At 48.1% G+C, this 16,019-nt stretch overlaps 1 protein-coding gene across 1 annotated transcript in view; it reads right to left on the bottom strand.

Moving 5' to 3' along the window:
- gas6 (growth arrest-specific 6) overlaps window positions 1–11,558 on the bottom strand; it is a 39,884-nt gene extending 28,326 nt beyond the window's left edge. Inside the window, exons 1-6 of the mRNA XM_056244161.1 lie at window positions 11,358–11,558; window positions 11,082–11,242; window positions 8,314–8,338; window positions 8,141–8,197; window positions 812–934; window positions 156–275 (exon numbers count right to left, since the gene is read on the bottom strand). Of these exons, the coding sequence (XP_056100136.1) occupies window positions 156–275; window positions 812–934; window positions 8,141–8,197; window positions 8,314–8,338; window positions 11,082–11,242; window positions 11,358–11,418 (547 nt within the window). The 5' untranslated portion in view covers window positions 11,419–11,558. The remainder of the gene's footprint in view (window positions 1–155; window positions 276–811; window positions 935–8,140; window positions 8,198–8,313; window positions 8,339–11,081; window positions 11,243–11,357) is intronic.
- Between the last annotated feature and the right edge of the window lie 4,461 nt (window positions 11,559–16,019).

Consider the following 16,019-nt stretch of genomic DNA (forward strand, 5'->3'; position numbering starts at 1 on the left):
AATGTCAGGACGGGGAACACTGGGAGAAAAGGATGGAAACTCCTGCTCACAGTTTGACCTACAGGAACACCTTTTTTTTGCAATGAAAATATCCAAATCTACAGGAATAATTAGTAATGTATGTTTGTTTGAACACTGAATCCTCCGTCACTCACCCACACACGCGCGGTGACCCGACAGCCGGTAACCGTGACGACAGGAGCACCGGTAACTGCCCATGGTGTTGTTACACTCGTGCTCACACTCTCCGTTCCCTCTGCTGCACTCGTCCACATCTGCCAATCACAAACACACACGCACACCGTTAGCCAATCAGGAGGAGCCCGGGACTCAGAGCCTGCCGTGTGATTGGATGGAGCTGCGCTGGTGGGCGGAGTCTCAGGAACACAGAGGCTCAGTGTCCTGTGAACTCAAACTCTCCACCTCTGCTAACGTGTTGAATATGAAATATGAAACTATACAGTAAAGACGTGAAGAAGACGGTAATAAATGCGGCTCTGTGGTTTGATGAGTCACAGAACTAGACTCAAACTCTCCACCTCTGCTCAAGGTTTTGAATATGGAATATGAAATCATACAGTATAAAGAAGGTGTTTAGATACTGTCCGCATTTTCATGATCGTTTAGAATAAACTAGTCCTGGGCAACGATTAATCACATCCAAAATAAAAGTTTGTGTTACATAATATATGTGTGTGTACTGTGTATAATTATTTTGTATATATAAATACACACATATGCATGTGTATTATGAATAAATCCAGAGAACAACATGCGTCGTCACCTTTAACCTGGAGTCGTGTGCTCGTACCTTTCTCACAGCTGACGCCGCTCCATCCGGTGAAACAGTGGCAGAGGAACTCTCCCTTCTTGTCCTCGCAGCGCACCGTCCCGTAATGATTGCAGGGGTTCGGGGAACACTGGTCAGGAATATCTGCGGGAGAGAACAGGAACACAGAGAGCATTAGAGAGAGACGAAACTCTTCCAGATTCTGTAATGTGACGCATGAAACCATAGACGGTAAAAAAACATATGTGCGTAGTGTCCGTGACATCACCCGTAGTGTTTCTGAAGGGCATTTTTGAAGCCCAAAGTGGGCGGAGCCGGCCGTCGCCATCTTGTCACTCCCAGATAAACGAACATGTGCAGCGAGGCGGATTAGCTGAGGTGACGTGACGCTAACACAGCAGACAAACGGCTAGTAGTGACAGTAGTGACCACTCAAGTGGCCACGCCCTTAATTATGCACAACTTTAAGGCTTAATATAATTTAAGTGAAGTTCACAACGTAATTTGGGTAGGAGTGAACCCATCTAATCTTTCGAGTAACCGCGCGAGCGTATAGCCTCGCTCAAGCATCAGCTGTTCTGGCGTCCCTCCTCCTCCCCAGCTCCACCTGCAGGACTCAGGCGTCTCGCTCCTGTACTCCTCATCCCAGCATCAGCTGTTCTGGCGTCCCTCCTCCTCCCCAGCTCCACCCTCATGACTCGGGCGTCTCGCTCCTGTACTCCTCATCCCAGCATCAGCTGTTCTGGCGTCCCTCCTCCCCAGCTCCACCCTCATGACCCGGGCGTCTCGCTCCTGTACTCCTCATCCCAGCATCAGCTGTTCTGGCGTCCCTCCTCCCCAGCTCCACCCTCATGACTCAGGCGTCTCGCTCCTGTACTCCTCATCCCAGCATCAGCTGTTCTGGCGTCCGTCCACCTCCCGAGCTCCACCCTCATGACTCAGGCGTCTCGCTCCTGTACTCCTCATCCCAGCATCAGCTGTTCTGGCATCCCTCCTCCTCCCCAGCTCCACCTGCATGACTCAGCCGTCTCGCTCCTGTACTCCTCATCCCAGCATCAGCTGTTCTGGCGTCCCTCCTCCTCCCCAGCTCCACCTGCATGACTCAGGCGTCTCGCTCCTGTACTCCTCATCCCAGCATCAGCTGTTCTGGCGTCCCTCCTCCTCCCCTACTCCACCTGCAGGACTCAGGCGTCTCGCTCCTGTACTCCTCATCCCAGCATCAGCTGTTCTGGCGTTCCTCCTCCTCCCCAGCTCCACCCTCATGACTCAGGCGTCTCGCTCCTGTACTCCTCATCCCAGCATCAGCTGTTCTGGCGTCCCTCCTCCTCCCCAGCTCCACCCTCATGACTCAGGCATCTCGCTCCTGTACTCCTCATCCCAGCATCAGCTGTTCTGGCGTCCCTCCACCTCCCGAGCTCCACCCTCATGACTCAGGCGTCTCGCTCCTGTACTCCTCATCCCAGCATCAGCTGTTCTGGCATCCCTCCTCCTCCCCAGCTCCACCTGCATGACTCAGGCGTCTCGCTCCTGTACTCCTCATCCCAGCATCAGCTGTTCTGGCATCCCTCCTCCTCCCCAGCTCCACCTGCATGACTCAGGCGTCTCGCTCCTGTACTCCTCATCCCAGCATTAGCTGTTCTGGCGTCCCTCCTCCTCCCCAGCTTAACCTGCATGACTCAGGCGTCTCGCTCCTATACTCCTCATCCCAGCATCAGCTGTTCTGGCATCCCTCCTCCTCCCCAGCTCCACCCTCATGACTCAGGCGTCTCGCTCCTGTACTCCTCATCCCAGCATCAGCTGTTCTGGCGTCCCTCCACCTCCCGAGCTCCACCCTCATGACTCAGGCGTCTCGCTCCTGTACTCCTCATCCCAGCATCAGCTGTTCTGGCATCCCTCCTCCTCCCCAGCTCCACCTGCATGACTCAGGCGTCTCGCTCCTGTACTCCTCATCCCAGCATCAGCTGTTCTGGCATCCCTCCTCCTCCCCAGCTCCACCTGCATGACTCAGGCGTCTCGCTCCTGTACTCCTCATCCCAGCATCAGCTGTTCTGGCGTCCCTCCTCCTCCCCAGCTCCACCTGCATGACTCAGGCGTCTCGCTGTTATACTCCTCATCCCAGCATCAGCTGTTCTGGCATCCCTCCTCCTCCCCAGCTCCACCTGCATGACTCAGGCGTCTCGCTCCTGTACTCCTCATCCCAGCATCAGCTGTTCTGGCATCCCTCCTCCTCCCCAGCTCCACCTGCATGACTCAGGCGTCTCGCTCCTGTACTCCTCATCCCAGCATCAGCTGTTCTGGCGTCCCTCCTCCTCCCCAGCTCCACCTGCATGACTCAGGCATCTCACTCCTGTACTCCTCATCCCAGCATCAGCTGTTCTGGCGTCCCTCCTCCCCCCCAGCTCCATCTGCATGACTCAGGCATCTCGCTCCTGTACTCCTCATCCCAGCATCAGCTGTTCTGGCGTCCCTCCTCCTCCCCAGCTCCATCTGCATGACTCAGGCATCTCGCTCCTGTACTCCTCATCCCAGCATCAGCTGTTCTGGCGTGCCTCCTCCTCCCCTGCTCCACCTGCATGACTCAGGCATCTCCCTCCTGTACTCCTCATCCCAGCATCAGCTGTTCTGGCATCCCTCCACCTCCCCAGCTCCACCTGCATGACTCAGGCATCTCGCTCCTGTACTCCTCATCCCAGCATCAGCTGTTCTGGCATCCCTCCACCTCCCCAGCTCCACCTGCATGACTCAGGCGTCTCGCTCCTGTACTCCTCATCCCAGCATCAGCTGTTCTGGCGTCCCTCCTCCTCCCCTGCTCCACCTGCATGACTCAGGCATCTCTCTCCTGTACTCCTCATCCCAGCATCAGCTGTTCTGGCATCCCTCCACCTCCCCAGCTCCACCTGCATGACTCAGGCGTCTCGCTCCTGTACTCCTCATCCCAGCATCAGCTGTTCTGTCGTCCCTCCTCCTCCCCAGCTCCACCTGCATGACTCAGGCGTCTCGCTCCTGTACTCCTCATCCCAGCATCAGCTGTTCTGGCGTCCCTCCTCCTCCCCAGCTCCACCTGCATGACTCAGGTGTCTCGCTCCTATACTCCTCATCCCAGCATCAGCTGTTCTGGCGTCCCTCCTTGACCCAGCTCCACCTGCATGACTCAGGCGTCTCGCTCCTGTACTCCACATCCCAGCATCAGCTGTTCTGGCATCCCTCCTCCTCCCCAGCTCCACCTGCATGACCCAGGTGTCTCGCTCCTATTCTCCTCATCCCAGCATCAGCTGTTCTGGCGTTCCTTCTCCTCCCCAGCTCCACCTGCATGACTCAGGCGTCTCGCTCCTGTACTCCTCATCCCAGCATCAGCTGTTCTGGCGTCCCTCCTCCTCCCCAGCTCCACCTGCATGACTCAGGCGTCTCGCTCCTGTACTCCTCATCCCAGCATCAGCTGTTCTGGCGTCCCTCCTCCTCCCCAGCTCCACCTGCATGACTCAGGCGTCTCGCTCCTGTACTCCACATCCCAGCATCAGCTGTTCTGGCATCCCTCCTCCTCCCCAGCTCCACCTGCATGACTCAGGCGTCTCGCTCCTGTACTCCACATCCCAAAATCAGCTGTTCTGGCATCCCTCCTCCTCCCCAGCTCCACCTGCATGACTCAGGTGTCTCGCTCCTATACTCCTCATCCCAGCATCAGCTGTTCTGGCGTTCCTCCTCCTCCCCAGCTCCACCTGCATGACTCAGGCGTCTCGCTCCTGTACTCCTCATCCCAGCTCCTGTACTCCACATCCCAAAATCAGCTGTTCTGGCATCCCTCCTCCTCCCCAGCTCCACCTGCATGACTCAGGTGTCTCGCTCCTATACTCCTCATCCCAGCATCAGCTGTTCTGGCGTTCCTCCTCCTCCCCAGCTCCACCTGCATGACTCAGGCGTCTCGCTCCTGTACTCCTCATCCCAGCATCAGCTGTTCTGTCGTCCCTCCTTCTCCCCAGCTCCACCTGCATGACTCAGGCGTCTCGCTCCTGTACTCCTCATCCCAGCATCAGCTGTTTTGGCGTCCCTCCTCCTCCCCAGCTCCACCTGCATGACTCAGGTGTCTCGCTCCTATACTCCTCATCCCAGCATCAGCTGTTCTGGCGTCCCTCCTTGACCCAGCTCCACCTGCATGACTCAGGCGTCTCGCTCCTGTACTCCACATCCCAGCATCAGCTGTTCTGGCATCCCTCCTCCTCCCCAGCTCCACCTGCATGACCCAGGTGTCTCGCTCCTATACTCCTCATCCCAGCATCAGCTGTTCTGGCGTTCCTCCTCCTCCCCAGCTCCACCTGCATGACTCAGGCGTCTCGCTCCTGTACTCCTCATCCCAGCATCAGCTGTTCTGGCGTCCCTCCTCCTCCCCAGCTCCACCTGCATGACTCAGGCGTCTCGCTCCTGTACTCCTCATCCCAGCATCAGCTGTTCTGGCATCCCTCCTCCTCCCCAGCTCCACCTGCATGACTCAGGTGTCTCGCTCCTATACTCCTCATCCCAGCATCAGCTGTTCCGGCGTTCCTCCTCCTCCCCAGCTCCACCTGCATGACTCAGGCGTCTCGCTCCTGTACTCCTCATCCCACCATCAGCTGTTCTGGCGTCCCTCCTCCTCCCCAGCTCCACCTGCATGACTCAGGCGTCTCGCTCCTATACTCCTCATCCCAGCATCAGCTGTTCTGGCATCCCTCCTGCTCCCCAGCTCCACCTGCATGACTCAGGTGTCTCGCTCCTATACTCCTCATCCCAGCATCAGCAGTTCTGGCGTTCCTCCTCCTCCCCAGCTCCACCTGCATGACTCAGGCGTCTCGCTCCTGTACTCCTTATCCCAGCATCAGCTGTTCTGGCGTCCCTCCTCCTCCCCAGCTCCACCTGCATGACTCAGGTGTCTCGCTCCTGTACTTCTCATCCCAGCATCAGCTGTTCTGGCGTCCCTCCTCCTCCCCAGCTCGACCTGCATGACTCAGGCGTCTCGCTCCTGTACTCCTCATCCCAGCATCAGCTGTTCTGGCATCCCTCCCCCTCCCCAGCTCCACCTGCATGACTCAGGCGTCTCGCTCCTGTACTCCTCATCCCAGCATCAGCTGTTCTGGCATCCCTCCACCTCCCCAGCTCCACCTGCATGACTCAGGCATCTCGCTCCTGTACTCCTCATCCCAGCATCAGCTGTTCTGGCGTCCCTCCTCCTCCCCAGCTCCACCTGCATGACTCAGGCGTCTCGCTCCTGTACTCCACATCCCAGCATCAGCTGTTCTGGCATCCCTCCTCCTCCCCAGCTCCACCTGCATGATTCAGGTGTCTCGCTCCTATACTCCTCATCCCAGCATCAGCTGTTCTGGCGTTCCTCCTCCTCCCCAGCTCCACCTGCATGACTCAGGCGTCTCGCTCCTGTACTCCTCATCCCAGCATCAGCTGTTCTGGCGTCCCTCCTCCTCCCCAGCTCCACCTGCATGAATCAGGCGTCTCGCTCCTGTACTCCTCATCCCAGCATCAGCTGTTCTGGCGTCCCTCCTCCTCCCCAGCTCCACCTGCATGACTCAGGCGTCTCGCTCCTGTACTCCACATCCCAGCATCAGCTGTTCTGGCATCCCTCCTCCTCCCCAGCTCCACCTGCATGACTCAGGTGTCTCGCTCCTATACTCCTCATCCCAGCATCAGCTGTTCTGGCGTTCCTCCTCCTCCCCAGCTCCACCTGCATGACTCAGGCGTCTCGCTCCTGTACTCCTCATCCCAGCATCAGCTGTTCTGGCGTCCCTCCTCCTCCCCAGCTCCACCTGCATGACTCAGGCGTCTCGCTCCTGTACTCCACATCCCAGCATCAGCTGTTCTGGCGTTCCTCCTCCTCCCCAGCTCCACCTGCATGACTCAGGCGTCTCGCTCCTGTACTCCTCATCCCAGCATCAGCTGTTCTGGCATCCCTCCTCCTCCCCAGCTCCACCTGCATGACTCAGGCGTCTCGCTCCTGTACTCCTCATCCCAGCATCAGCTGTTCTGGCGTCCCTCCTCCTCCCCAGCTCCACCTGCATGACTCAGGTGTCTCGCTCCTGTACTCCTCATCCCAGCATCAGCTGTTCTGGCGTTCCTCCTCCTCCCCAGCTCCACCTGCATGACTCAGGCGTCTCGCTCCTGTACTCCTCATCCCAGCATCAGCTGTTCTGGCGTCGCTCCTCCTCCCCAGCTCCACCTGCATGACTCAGGCGTCTCGCTCCTGTACTCCTCATCCCACCATCAGTAGAGCCACTGGTGTGTGTGTCTGAGCTCGAGCTGAAGCTGCTTCCTCGAGCCCCTCCACTGCGGACAGCAAGCCAAATATGCTTAACCTTATTAGCTTAAACATTATATGGGCAAAGGAACTCATGAAACGGATAAGTTATAAAAATATGCACCCCTTTTACAGTTGTCATGAAGGGCAAAATTAGTTATATAGACTAAAACCACTTTTTGTACCAGACTGTAAACATGTTTTTTTCTGCTGTAAAGGTGGGCAATTTAACATGCGGGTCTATGGGACTGACTCTCTTCTGCAGCCGGCCTCTAGTGGCCACTGGAGGAACTGCAGTTTAAGTCACTTCAGTGTAGGATTCAAGAGAGAGAACAGAAGGTTGTCGCTTGCATGAAACACATTGGGCATGAAATCTCTTTCTCTGCAACTGCTAATGTTAGTTAACCTCTCTGTTTGTGACATGAAACATATTTTTCTTTATGATAACGTCACTGAGTAATCATTCACAGTCATGTGATCGCTGAAGGTCAGTTCTGAGAGTCTGTATTTCCATGACACTGGTTCTGCGTTTGCTGACGGTGCATGAAGACGCATCTCTCTCTCTCTATCTCTGTCTCTCTCTCTATCTCTCTCTATCTCTCTCTCTCTCTGTCGATCTCTCTCTCTCTCAGTCTCTCTCTGACTCAGGGCTTCTTCTGGACACACACTGACCAATCACAGTGCAGCGCTGCCATCCAATCAGCAGACAGGAGTAAAGCAGGACGAGCCTCCAGCAAACGTCACACACACACCCACCTGCAGTCATCCACAGACACACACACACACACACCTTCACTGATATACTGACGGGAGGATGACGAGCAGAGAGAGACGCTCAGATGCAAGATCAAACTCCACACGAGCTCTTTATGAAGATATAAATAATAATACCTTTACAGGAGCAGATGATGCTTTAAATGCACTGACAGACAGAGAGAGTGAGAGAGAGAGAGAGAGAGAGAGAGAGAGTGAGAGAGAGAGAGAGAGAGAGAGAGAGAGAGAGAGAGAGAGAGAGAGAGAGAGAGAGAGAGAGAGAGAGAGAGAGAGAGAGAGAGAGAGAGAGAGAGATAACTCACTGTGGACGCAGGTGATGAAGTCCTGTTTCAAAGCTTTTCCAAACTTCTCCGTACAAGCTTTAGAATTAAAGAGAATCAAACAGGATCAGCAGATTCAACAATCAACTCAAATTATATTAAATTATTAAATGATTCAAACCATCATTAAAGTGATAACACTGCAGGACACTCACCCTGATACCTGGGGTAGAAATATTCCTATAAAAGAGAAAAGATTAATAATCAACAGGATTTTGCTTATAAATAAACATTAGATTTGAAGATATATGATGATGATGATGATGATGAAACTGCACAGACGGCCCATGATGCAACTGTGTTCCTGTCCTGACATGTTGAGCCCAGATTTTGTCTTACATCAGGGTGGATAATGAGTCGTGTCATGTTTCAAGAAGGCAAGAAAGGACATACACACTCAATCACACACACACACACATACTCACACACACACACACACACACACACACACACACACACACACACACACACACACACACACACACACACACACACACACACACACACACACACACACTCAAACACACCCTCAAAAACACACACATCACACACACACACACACACACACACACACTCAAACACACCCTCAAAAACACACACATCACACATCACACACACACACACTCAAACACACACACACACACACACACACACACACTCAAACACACCCTCAAAAACACACATCACACACACAAACACGCACACACACACACACACACACACACACACACACTCAAACACACCCTCAAAAACACACACATCACACACACACAAACACACATACACACAGACATACACACACACACACACTCAACACACACACACACACACACACACACACACACACACACACACACACACTCAAAAACACACACATCACACACACACACTCTCTGCAGAAGTATGGGTGGAGTAAATCTACACAGATTACTTTAATCTTCCTCTGTCATTGTCATTTAATATCCCTGCAGAATTGAATACAGCATCATTAATGAGAGCAGGCGATTAGGCGCTTGACCCCGATGACCCCGATGACCCCGATGACCCCTGACGTCCTCACACGGGTTCTGAGCGGATCGATGTCGCGTCCTCTGTGCATTAAAGTCAGCGCAGCACTCAAACTTCACCCGGGAACCGGCATGCTGACTCACTCTCACACACACACACACACACACACACACACACACTCACTCACACACTGCAGTGAGAATTCTGCAGCGTCAGAGAAGCCGGTCGCACGCGCTGCCGGTGAATAATGCATTCTGGGATAGGAAAGAGGAAACCCAGTGTCTCCGGCACGCAAACCAGTGACCGGCATCACCTTCATTACTCTCGCTGGGGTTTAAAACACTCAAAGTCCAGAAATATCATCGATCTGACCGAACAAAACCTGGACTGAGATGAGCTGAATAATGACACTAGAGTCTTCTGTAGAGATCTGAACTGAACTGAGTTTGTTTCATAATTATTGGATTTTGCAGCACTGAAACCATTATTGAACTGAATTGAATTTTTTTCATAATTGATGAACTTTGCAAAATTTAAACTGTTATTGAACTGAATTAATTTAACATTGAACTGAATAGAATTTGTCAAATAATTGTTTAATAATTATTGAATTTTGCAACATTGAAACCGTTATTGAACTGAATTGAATCAACATGGAACTGAATTTGATTTGTTTCATAAGTGATGAACTTTGCAACATTGAAACCGTTATTGAACGGAATTTTTAAAGCTGCTGTTTCATAATTGACAAATGTTTCACTGTTGACACTGTTATTGAACTGAAATGGCACTTCAAATAAAGTTAAATCCAGAATTTCTCATGCTCAAGCTAATAATAGAAAGTATTAAGGCGCTGCTGATGTCATCATAATCTTTCATGCTTCCTAAACATTCCCGAATACCTGATCCTTATTTTACAGCCCAAACAGGATTAAATCTGCTCAGGGAACGGCGAGTCAGACTTGCGCCGCCACACTGGAATTCATTCTGTATCAAAAACACATTCCAGCCTCAACAGTCAGTCAACAACACAGTGACATATGACACGCCCCTCAGGGACCAATCAGAGGCGCTGTAGACCGGCTCATCTGCATATCAGCTCCCAGAGGAGAACAGGTTGTGTATGAGGAATCATATTAATGCAGGGTTATGGATGTGAAATCAGGTGCGGTGCAAAGCCTCATGGGAAAATATGACAGTAAAAATAGCATCAATGCAGCATGAAAACTTCTGATTATTATATATCACATTTACGCTAGACTTTATTTTAAGGTGTCCTTGTTACAGTGAAGTTAAACATGTATGTACTGAGTACTTAATAAACTACATGTACTTACTATAGAGTTAGGCTTAGAATTAGGGCTTGGTTGATATATTATATATATTAGTGCTGTCAATTCAATATCTAACATTAAAGTTTGTGTTTATATAATATATATGAGTGTATATTATACCACATATACACACATATAATTATAAGCATACATATATGTGTGTGCATACACATACATAATACATACATATATACACACTGTATTGATGTGATTAATTGCGACTAATCGATTTGACAGCACTAATATATATATATATATATGTGTATGTCTTGATACATAGGCCTATTCACACAAATTTAGCACTATAATTCAATCTTCGATATGAATATTCACATTCATGAGTATAATCGGCTCGATTATGAAGATTGGTTCAGGTTCATGAGTTGTGACGCTTGATTTCACTGTTAAAAAGACAGATGCTCTATAAATGTGACAGCCGCCCTGTCAAAGCCACCACTGCAGCCCTGTATAGTGCACACTAACTAGGGAGCGGCACAGAATCTACAGGTCATATACGGATGAAAGATGAAATCTCAGCGATCAGCGCGATCACTAACCCGATTAATCGGCAACTCTCTTACCGTCTCAGGGTCATTCTCGAAGACTTCTCTCGCCTCCTCTTTACTGCAGGTCTCCTCCACACACTCCCTCTCCAGGTGACCCTGCTTGGTCTCCTCGAACACCTGGTTCCCTCTCCGGTGTCTGCGGAGAAACTCGTTCGCTTGCCTCGGCGACACGGACACTGAGAACACACACACACACACACCAGAGACTCTCAACTCCGGCTGAGCCGAACAAGTTTGTGCCGTGCTAGTGCGCAGGAACAGCGGCTTGTTTCGTGTAATACTGTTACTTACATTGCGAGGAGAATCCGATGTACAGCAGCACGACACAGCAGCTCGACACGAACTCTCTCATGGTGGCGATTCTGCGGCAAACTTTCACTCGTTCTGGGTCAGAATCCTGCACTGAACCGCCACATTCAAAGCCGAAAACGAGCTTCTGCAGCACATTCAACCTCTCTCTCTCTTTCTCTCTTTCTCTCGTGCACTCTCTGGATTTGGTCGTCGGCTCCTCTCTCTCTCTCTCTCTCTCTCTCTCTCTCTCTCTCTCTCTCTCTCTCTCTCTCTCTCTTCACAAACGTGAGCAGCAGATTCGACGGTTTATTGGTGAAAGTTGCAGGGAGTTCCCGATGCAGAATTTTCCTCTGCAAGAGCAGATCACTGCAGTAGATACTTACACTAGCACTAGCACAGAGAAAACTAGCCTTAAAGCTTTGGTTGACCTAAATAAAAACAGCATTCTGTCCTCATTCACTCTCCCTTATCGTGTCCTTCAAACCTGCATTTCTTTCATTAGTGGAACACAAAAGGAGACACTTAGCAGAATGTTCACGCTGCTCTAAATTATCCAATGAAAGTGAATGGGGACTGGAGAGGTTGAGCTTTAAAAAAGGACAAAAAACATTATGTATCATAACAGTCATGTCTGGACTCTGAAGTAGTAATGCACAGACTGATTTTATTATGTTGTTATTAACTGAAATCTCTCAAATTGAATTGGCCTGTGCCGATATTCAGGCTTTACAAGAGCATTACATCTAGCTGTTAAACCTCAAATCTCATGAGATTAATTCTTGCACTTGAATGCGCTGGTCTTTTCTTTTCTATTGTGTCGTATATCCGAGTGAAACGCTTCTGGAACAAGAACAAATATGGGCGGGGCTTGATTTTGTCTGTGCGGAATTGATTGGATGGTTGTGGTTTGCTATTGGATCTCATCTGAGTGACAGATTGCCCCGCCCTCGTCATCAGAGTTAAGTCCAGTCAACCTTATTTATAGAGCGCTTTTTACACCACAGAGTGTTTCAAAGCAGCTTTACAGAGATAACAGGAAAATAATGCAACAAAGTTTGTTTTTGAAAAGAGTGCCATAGTCCCGCTTAAGTCAGTTCAGTGATGGTTCTAGATGGTTCTAGGTTCTATAACTCAATAACAGTGAAAACTAATGCCATGCTTCCTAATGATATCTCCTAAGGGTAGCACAGAGAGTGTGTGTGTGTGTGTGTGTAGCATGTACAGAGTGAACAGCAGCGGTCCTAGTACTGAGCCTTGTGGTACGCCATACTGAACTAATGATTGATACATCTCTTCATTTATTGCTACAAACTGGTAACGGTCAGATAAGTGTGATTTAAACCATGCTAGTGCAACTCCACTAATGCCAACATCATTTTCGAGTCTATTTAAAAGAATGTTGTGGTCGATTGTGTCAAATGCAGCACTAAGATCGAGTAACACTAATAGAGAGATACAACCACGATCGGATGATAAGAGCAGATCATGTGTGACTCTAATGAGAGCGGTCTCAGTGCTATGGTACGGTCTAAATCCGGACTGAAAATCCTCGCTGATATCATTTCTTTCTAGAAAGGAACACAGTTGTGAGGATACTGCCTTTTCTAGTATCTTTGACAGAAAAGGCAGATTCGAGATTGGCCTGTAATTGACTAATTCTGTAGGATCAAGTTGCGTTTTTGTAACAAGAGGTTTAATCATAGCCGGCTTAAAACTGTTTGGTGTGTATCCTAGTGACAAAGATGAATTAATGATATTGAGAAGAGGATCTATGACCTCTGGAAGCATCTCCTTCAGTAGCTTAGTCGGTATAGGGTCGGTATACATGCACTTTCTGAAGCGATACTGTAGACGGTTGCATAGTCATAATTTTTTTCCTGATATTATCAATCTTGCAAGTAAAGAAGTTAAAGTATAAAGTCATCACTGCTGTTCTTCTTGGAGACGTCAGTTTTACTTGTTAGTTTAGCCACTGTGTCAAATAAATAGCTAGGGTTGTATTTGTTTTCTTCTGAGAGAGATGAAATATAAGCAGATCTAGACGTTATTGTACGCAATAATGCTTTCTTTCCACGAAATGCGACAAACCAGAGAGAGATGTTGCTGCAAGAGTGATGGGAAGATATTCTACATTAAGATTGGCAGAAACAGGAATTTATGTCACAATCACAAGCAGGTTCTCAGCCATGTCAAGTTGTTTCCCATCATGCTCTTTGTTTGCCAGCCTCCTCGTTGGCACACGTCAGCATGAATATACAAGCAGTTATATTATTTCTATTGCGACATCGAGTGAGATTTCCAGCGAAACATCTTTCGAGTTCCACTGAAGACTGAAAGTCATGTGGAGGGAAGGACGTGAGAGTGAATCAATCATACAACTTTCATTTTTGGTTGAACTGTTCCTTAAGGATCTGTTTATGACAATAATTGCCAATTTTCCTATAAAGCTACTGTATAATGTTTTATGCATGCATTTCTTATGCCTCTAAATGATAAATCTCCTCCAGTCCTTCTGTCGTCTGATTGATAGTTAAGACTCTTTTATCAAGTAAAAGTCTTTTAGTGTAATTGTACAAACGCCCTTCAGCTTCACGAGTCTTTCTGTGGCAAATCTGACCCGACTTACATCAAGTAAACGCAAGAATAACTTTGATATTTAGTAATATTTCAACTGGACTTAAGCGACTTCAGCTTACTTGATTATCATCATCATTTATTATAAAACTCATGACTATCAAATATGATTTGTTCATTGTTTATTTGTTCATCTCTCAATCATCATTGTATTGCATTGCATTATATGTTTTAAACTACAGAGCTTTGATCATAAAACTAAGCAGGTTTATGTGTTGTATCTGACTAAACTTACTCATCTTACTAAAACATATTATTGGCAGATATTGATATTTATATGCATTCATGTACGTATCCGCTGTACTGTTATAATGATCTCATCGATTTAATTTACAAGTGATACTTTTGTCCATATAGATATCAAGATCTGCACTTAATTGCAAAATTGCACCAAATTTAGTTTGGGCCTCTGAATACATTTTTTAGTTTTTTCCTCCATATTCTCACTATATCAGAGTATAGAGCAATAAAAGCCTGATGTGTCAATTATGACATACATAAAACAGAAATGCAAACTTTTTTTTTTGTCAATAAATGTCATATATCAGGCTTTATGTGGTTAATGTGCGTGTGTTTCCATTATGTGAAGACGAGCATTTAAAAACACCAGAATGTGTGTTTGTGAAGTTGTCATCCTGCAGTTTGAGTGCGTCTGAAGCCTGTCAGTGTTTTAGTGGAGGCAGATCTTCTTTCGATCACAGCTGTTTGTTGATCTGACTCTGATATTCCCGTCACATGTGAGGTTACATTCTTCCTCTTGTTTTTCTGACCCAGTGTTTTCATTCTCTTTCCGTTTCCCATCTGTGTCTTTATGCAACACCGAGGTCAGGTCACTCGTGTCCGTCTGTAACACACACTAGATCTCATATCAGCTTCACAGAGATACAGATCCAGTGTCCAGTTATTGCAGACATTCATGCACCTTTAAACTACACAAAAAAAGGAGTCAAAAGTAGAGCACATTCTATTAATAACAGCCAGATCTTCAGGGAAATTAATTTCCAGGACTTTTACTGGACAAGCTTTTCTTTTAAAGTGAGGTTACACTCACAAAAAGACTGACCTGAAGTTAAAGGAACATGTTTCTTTTGTCCCTCTAGTGGTAAAAAACAAAACTGTGTGTATTTAGCGAAAGGACTGTTGTGGTTGTGCTTCGGCTGAATATGATTATTGATTATCCTTCTGCTCAGAAAACATTCACAACTAGAGAAATAACGCGTTTAGATCTGAAGCTGACTCTCTGAAGATGTTACTGTAGTTTTACACATTATTAACACAATACTTCCTTAAGAATAATCTCCAGCACACCCACCATAATGAACTGATCTCCACAGAGAATCTGTACAGGGAAATATGAGTTTATCTGTTCAATAAAACACTTCCTCTCCTGTAGAGTAATAAACACCATCATCTCCACAGCGCTTTACAGTCCGAACCCCTCCTTCTCCTGAACACACACACACACACACACACACACACACACACACACACACACACACACACACACACACACACGAGCTGATGTTGATTCTTGTTTTATTACGAGCTCTGTCTCGTTCTCTTTTCTCCAGCAGACTCTCCTCTGTTACACACACACACACACACACACACACACACACGAGGTGATGTTGATTCTTGTTTTATTACGAGCTCTGTCTCCTTCTCTTTTCTCCAGCAGACTCTCCTGTTACACACACACACACACACACACAGCTCCTAAAGGGACATGGTGATGGGAAAAATATATTTCAATGCTTTTATTTTCCCCTGAGAAAATCACAAATTTAGTAACACTTTACAATAAGTTCTCATTTATTAACATTAGTTAACTGAAACTAAAAACACTTCTAGAGAAGGGGCGTATTGCTTTAATGGAAATCAAGTCGTATCTGTTCATGTTTAATGGACCTGAACTAACAATGAACAGTTGTATCTTTACTAACATTCACTAACAATGAGAAATACATGCGTCACAGTATTTAAAGATTATTAAATACTGTATTTCTCATTGTTAGTGAATGTTAGTAA

Source organism: Rhinichthys klamathensis, unplaced genomic scaffold, assembly GCF_029890125.1.
Source record: "Rhinichthys klamathensis goyatoka isolate OS25496 unplaced genomic scaffold, OSU_Roscu_1.1 h1tg000934l_1, whole genome shotgun sequence".
Taxonomy (NCBI): Eukaryota; Metazoa; Chordata; class Actinopteri; order Cypriniformes; family Leuciscidae; genus Rhinichthys; species Rhinichthys klamathensis.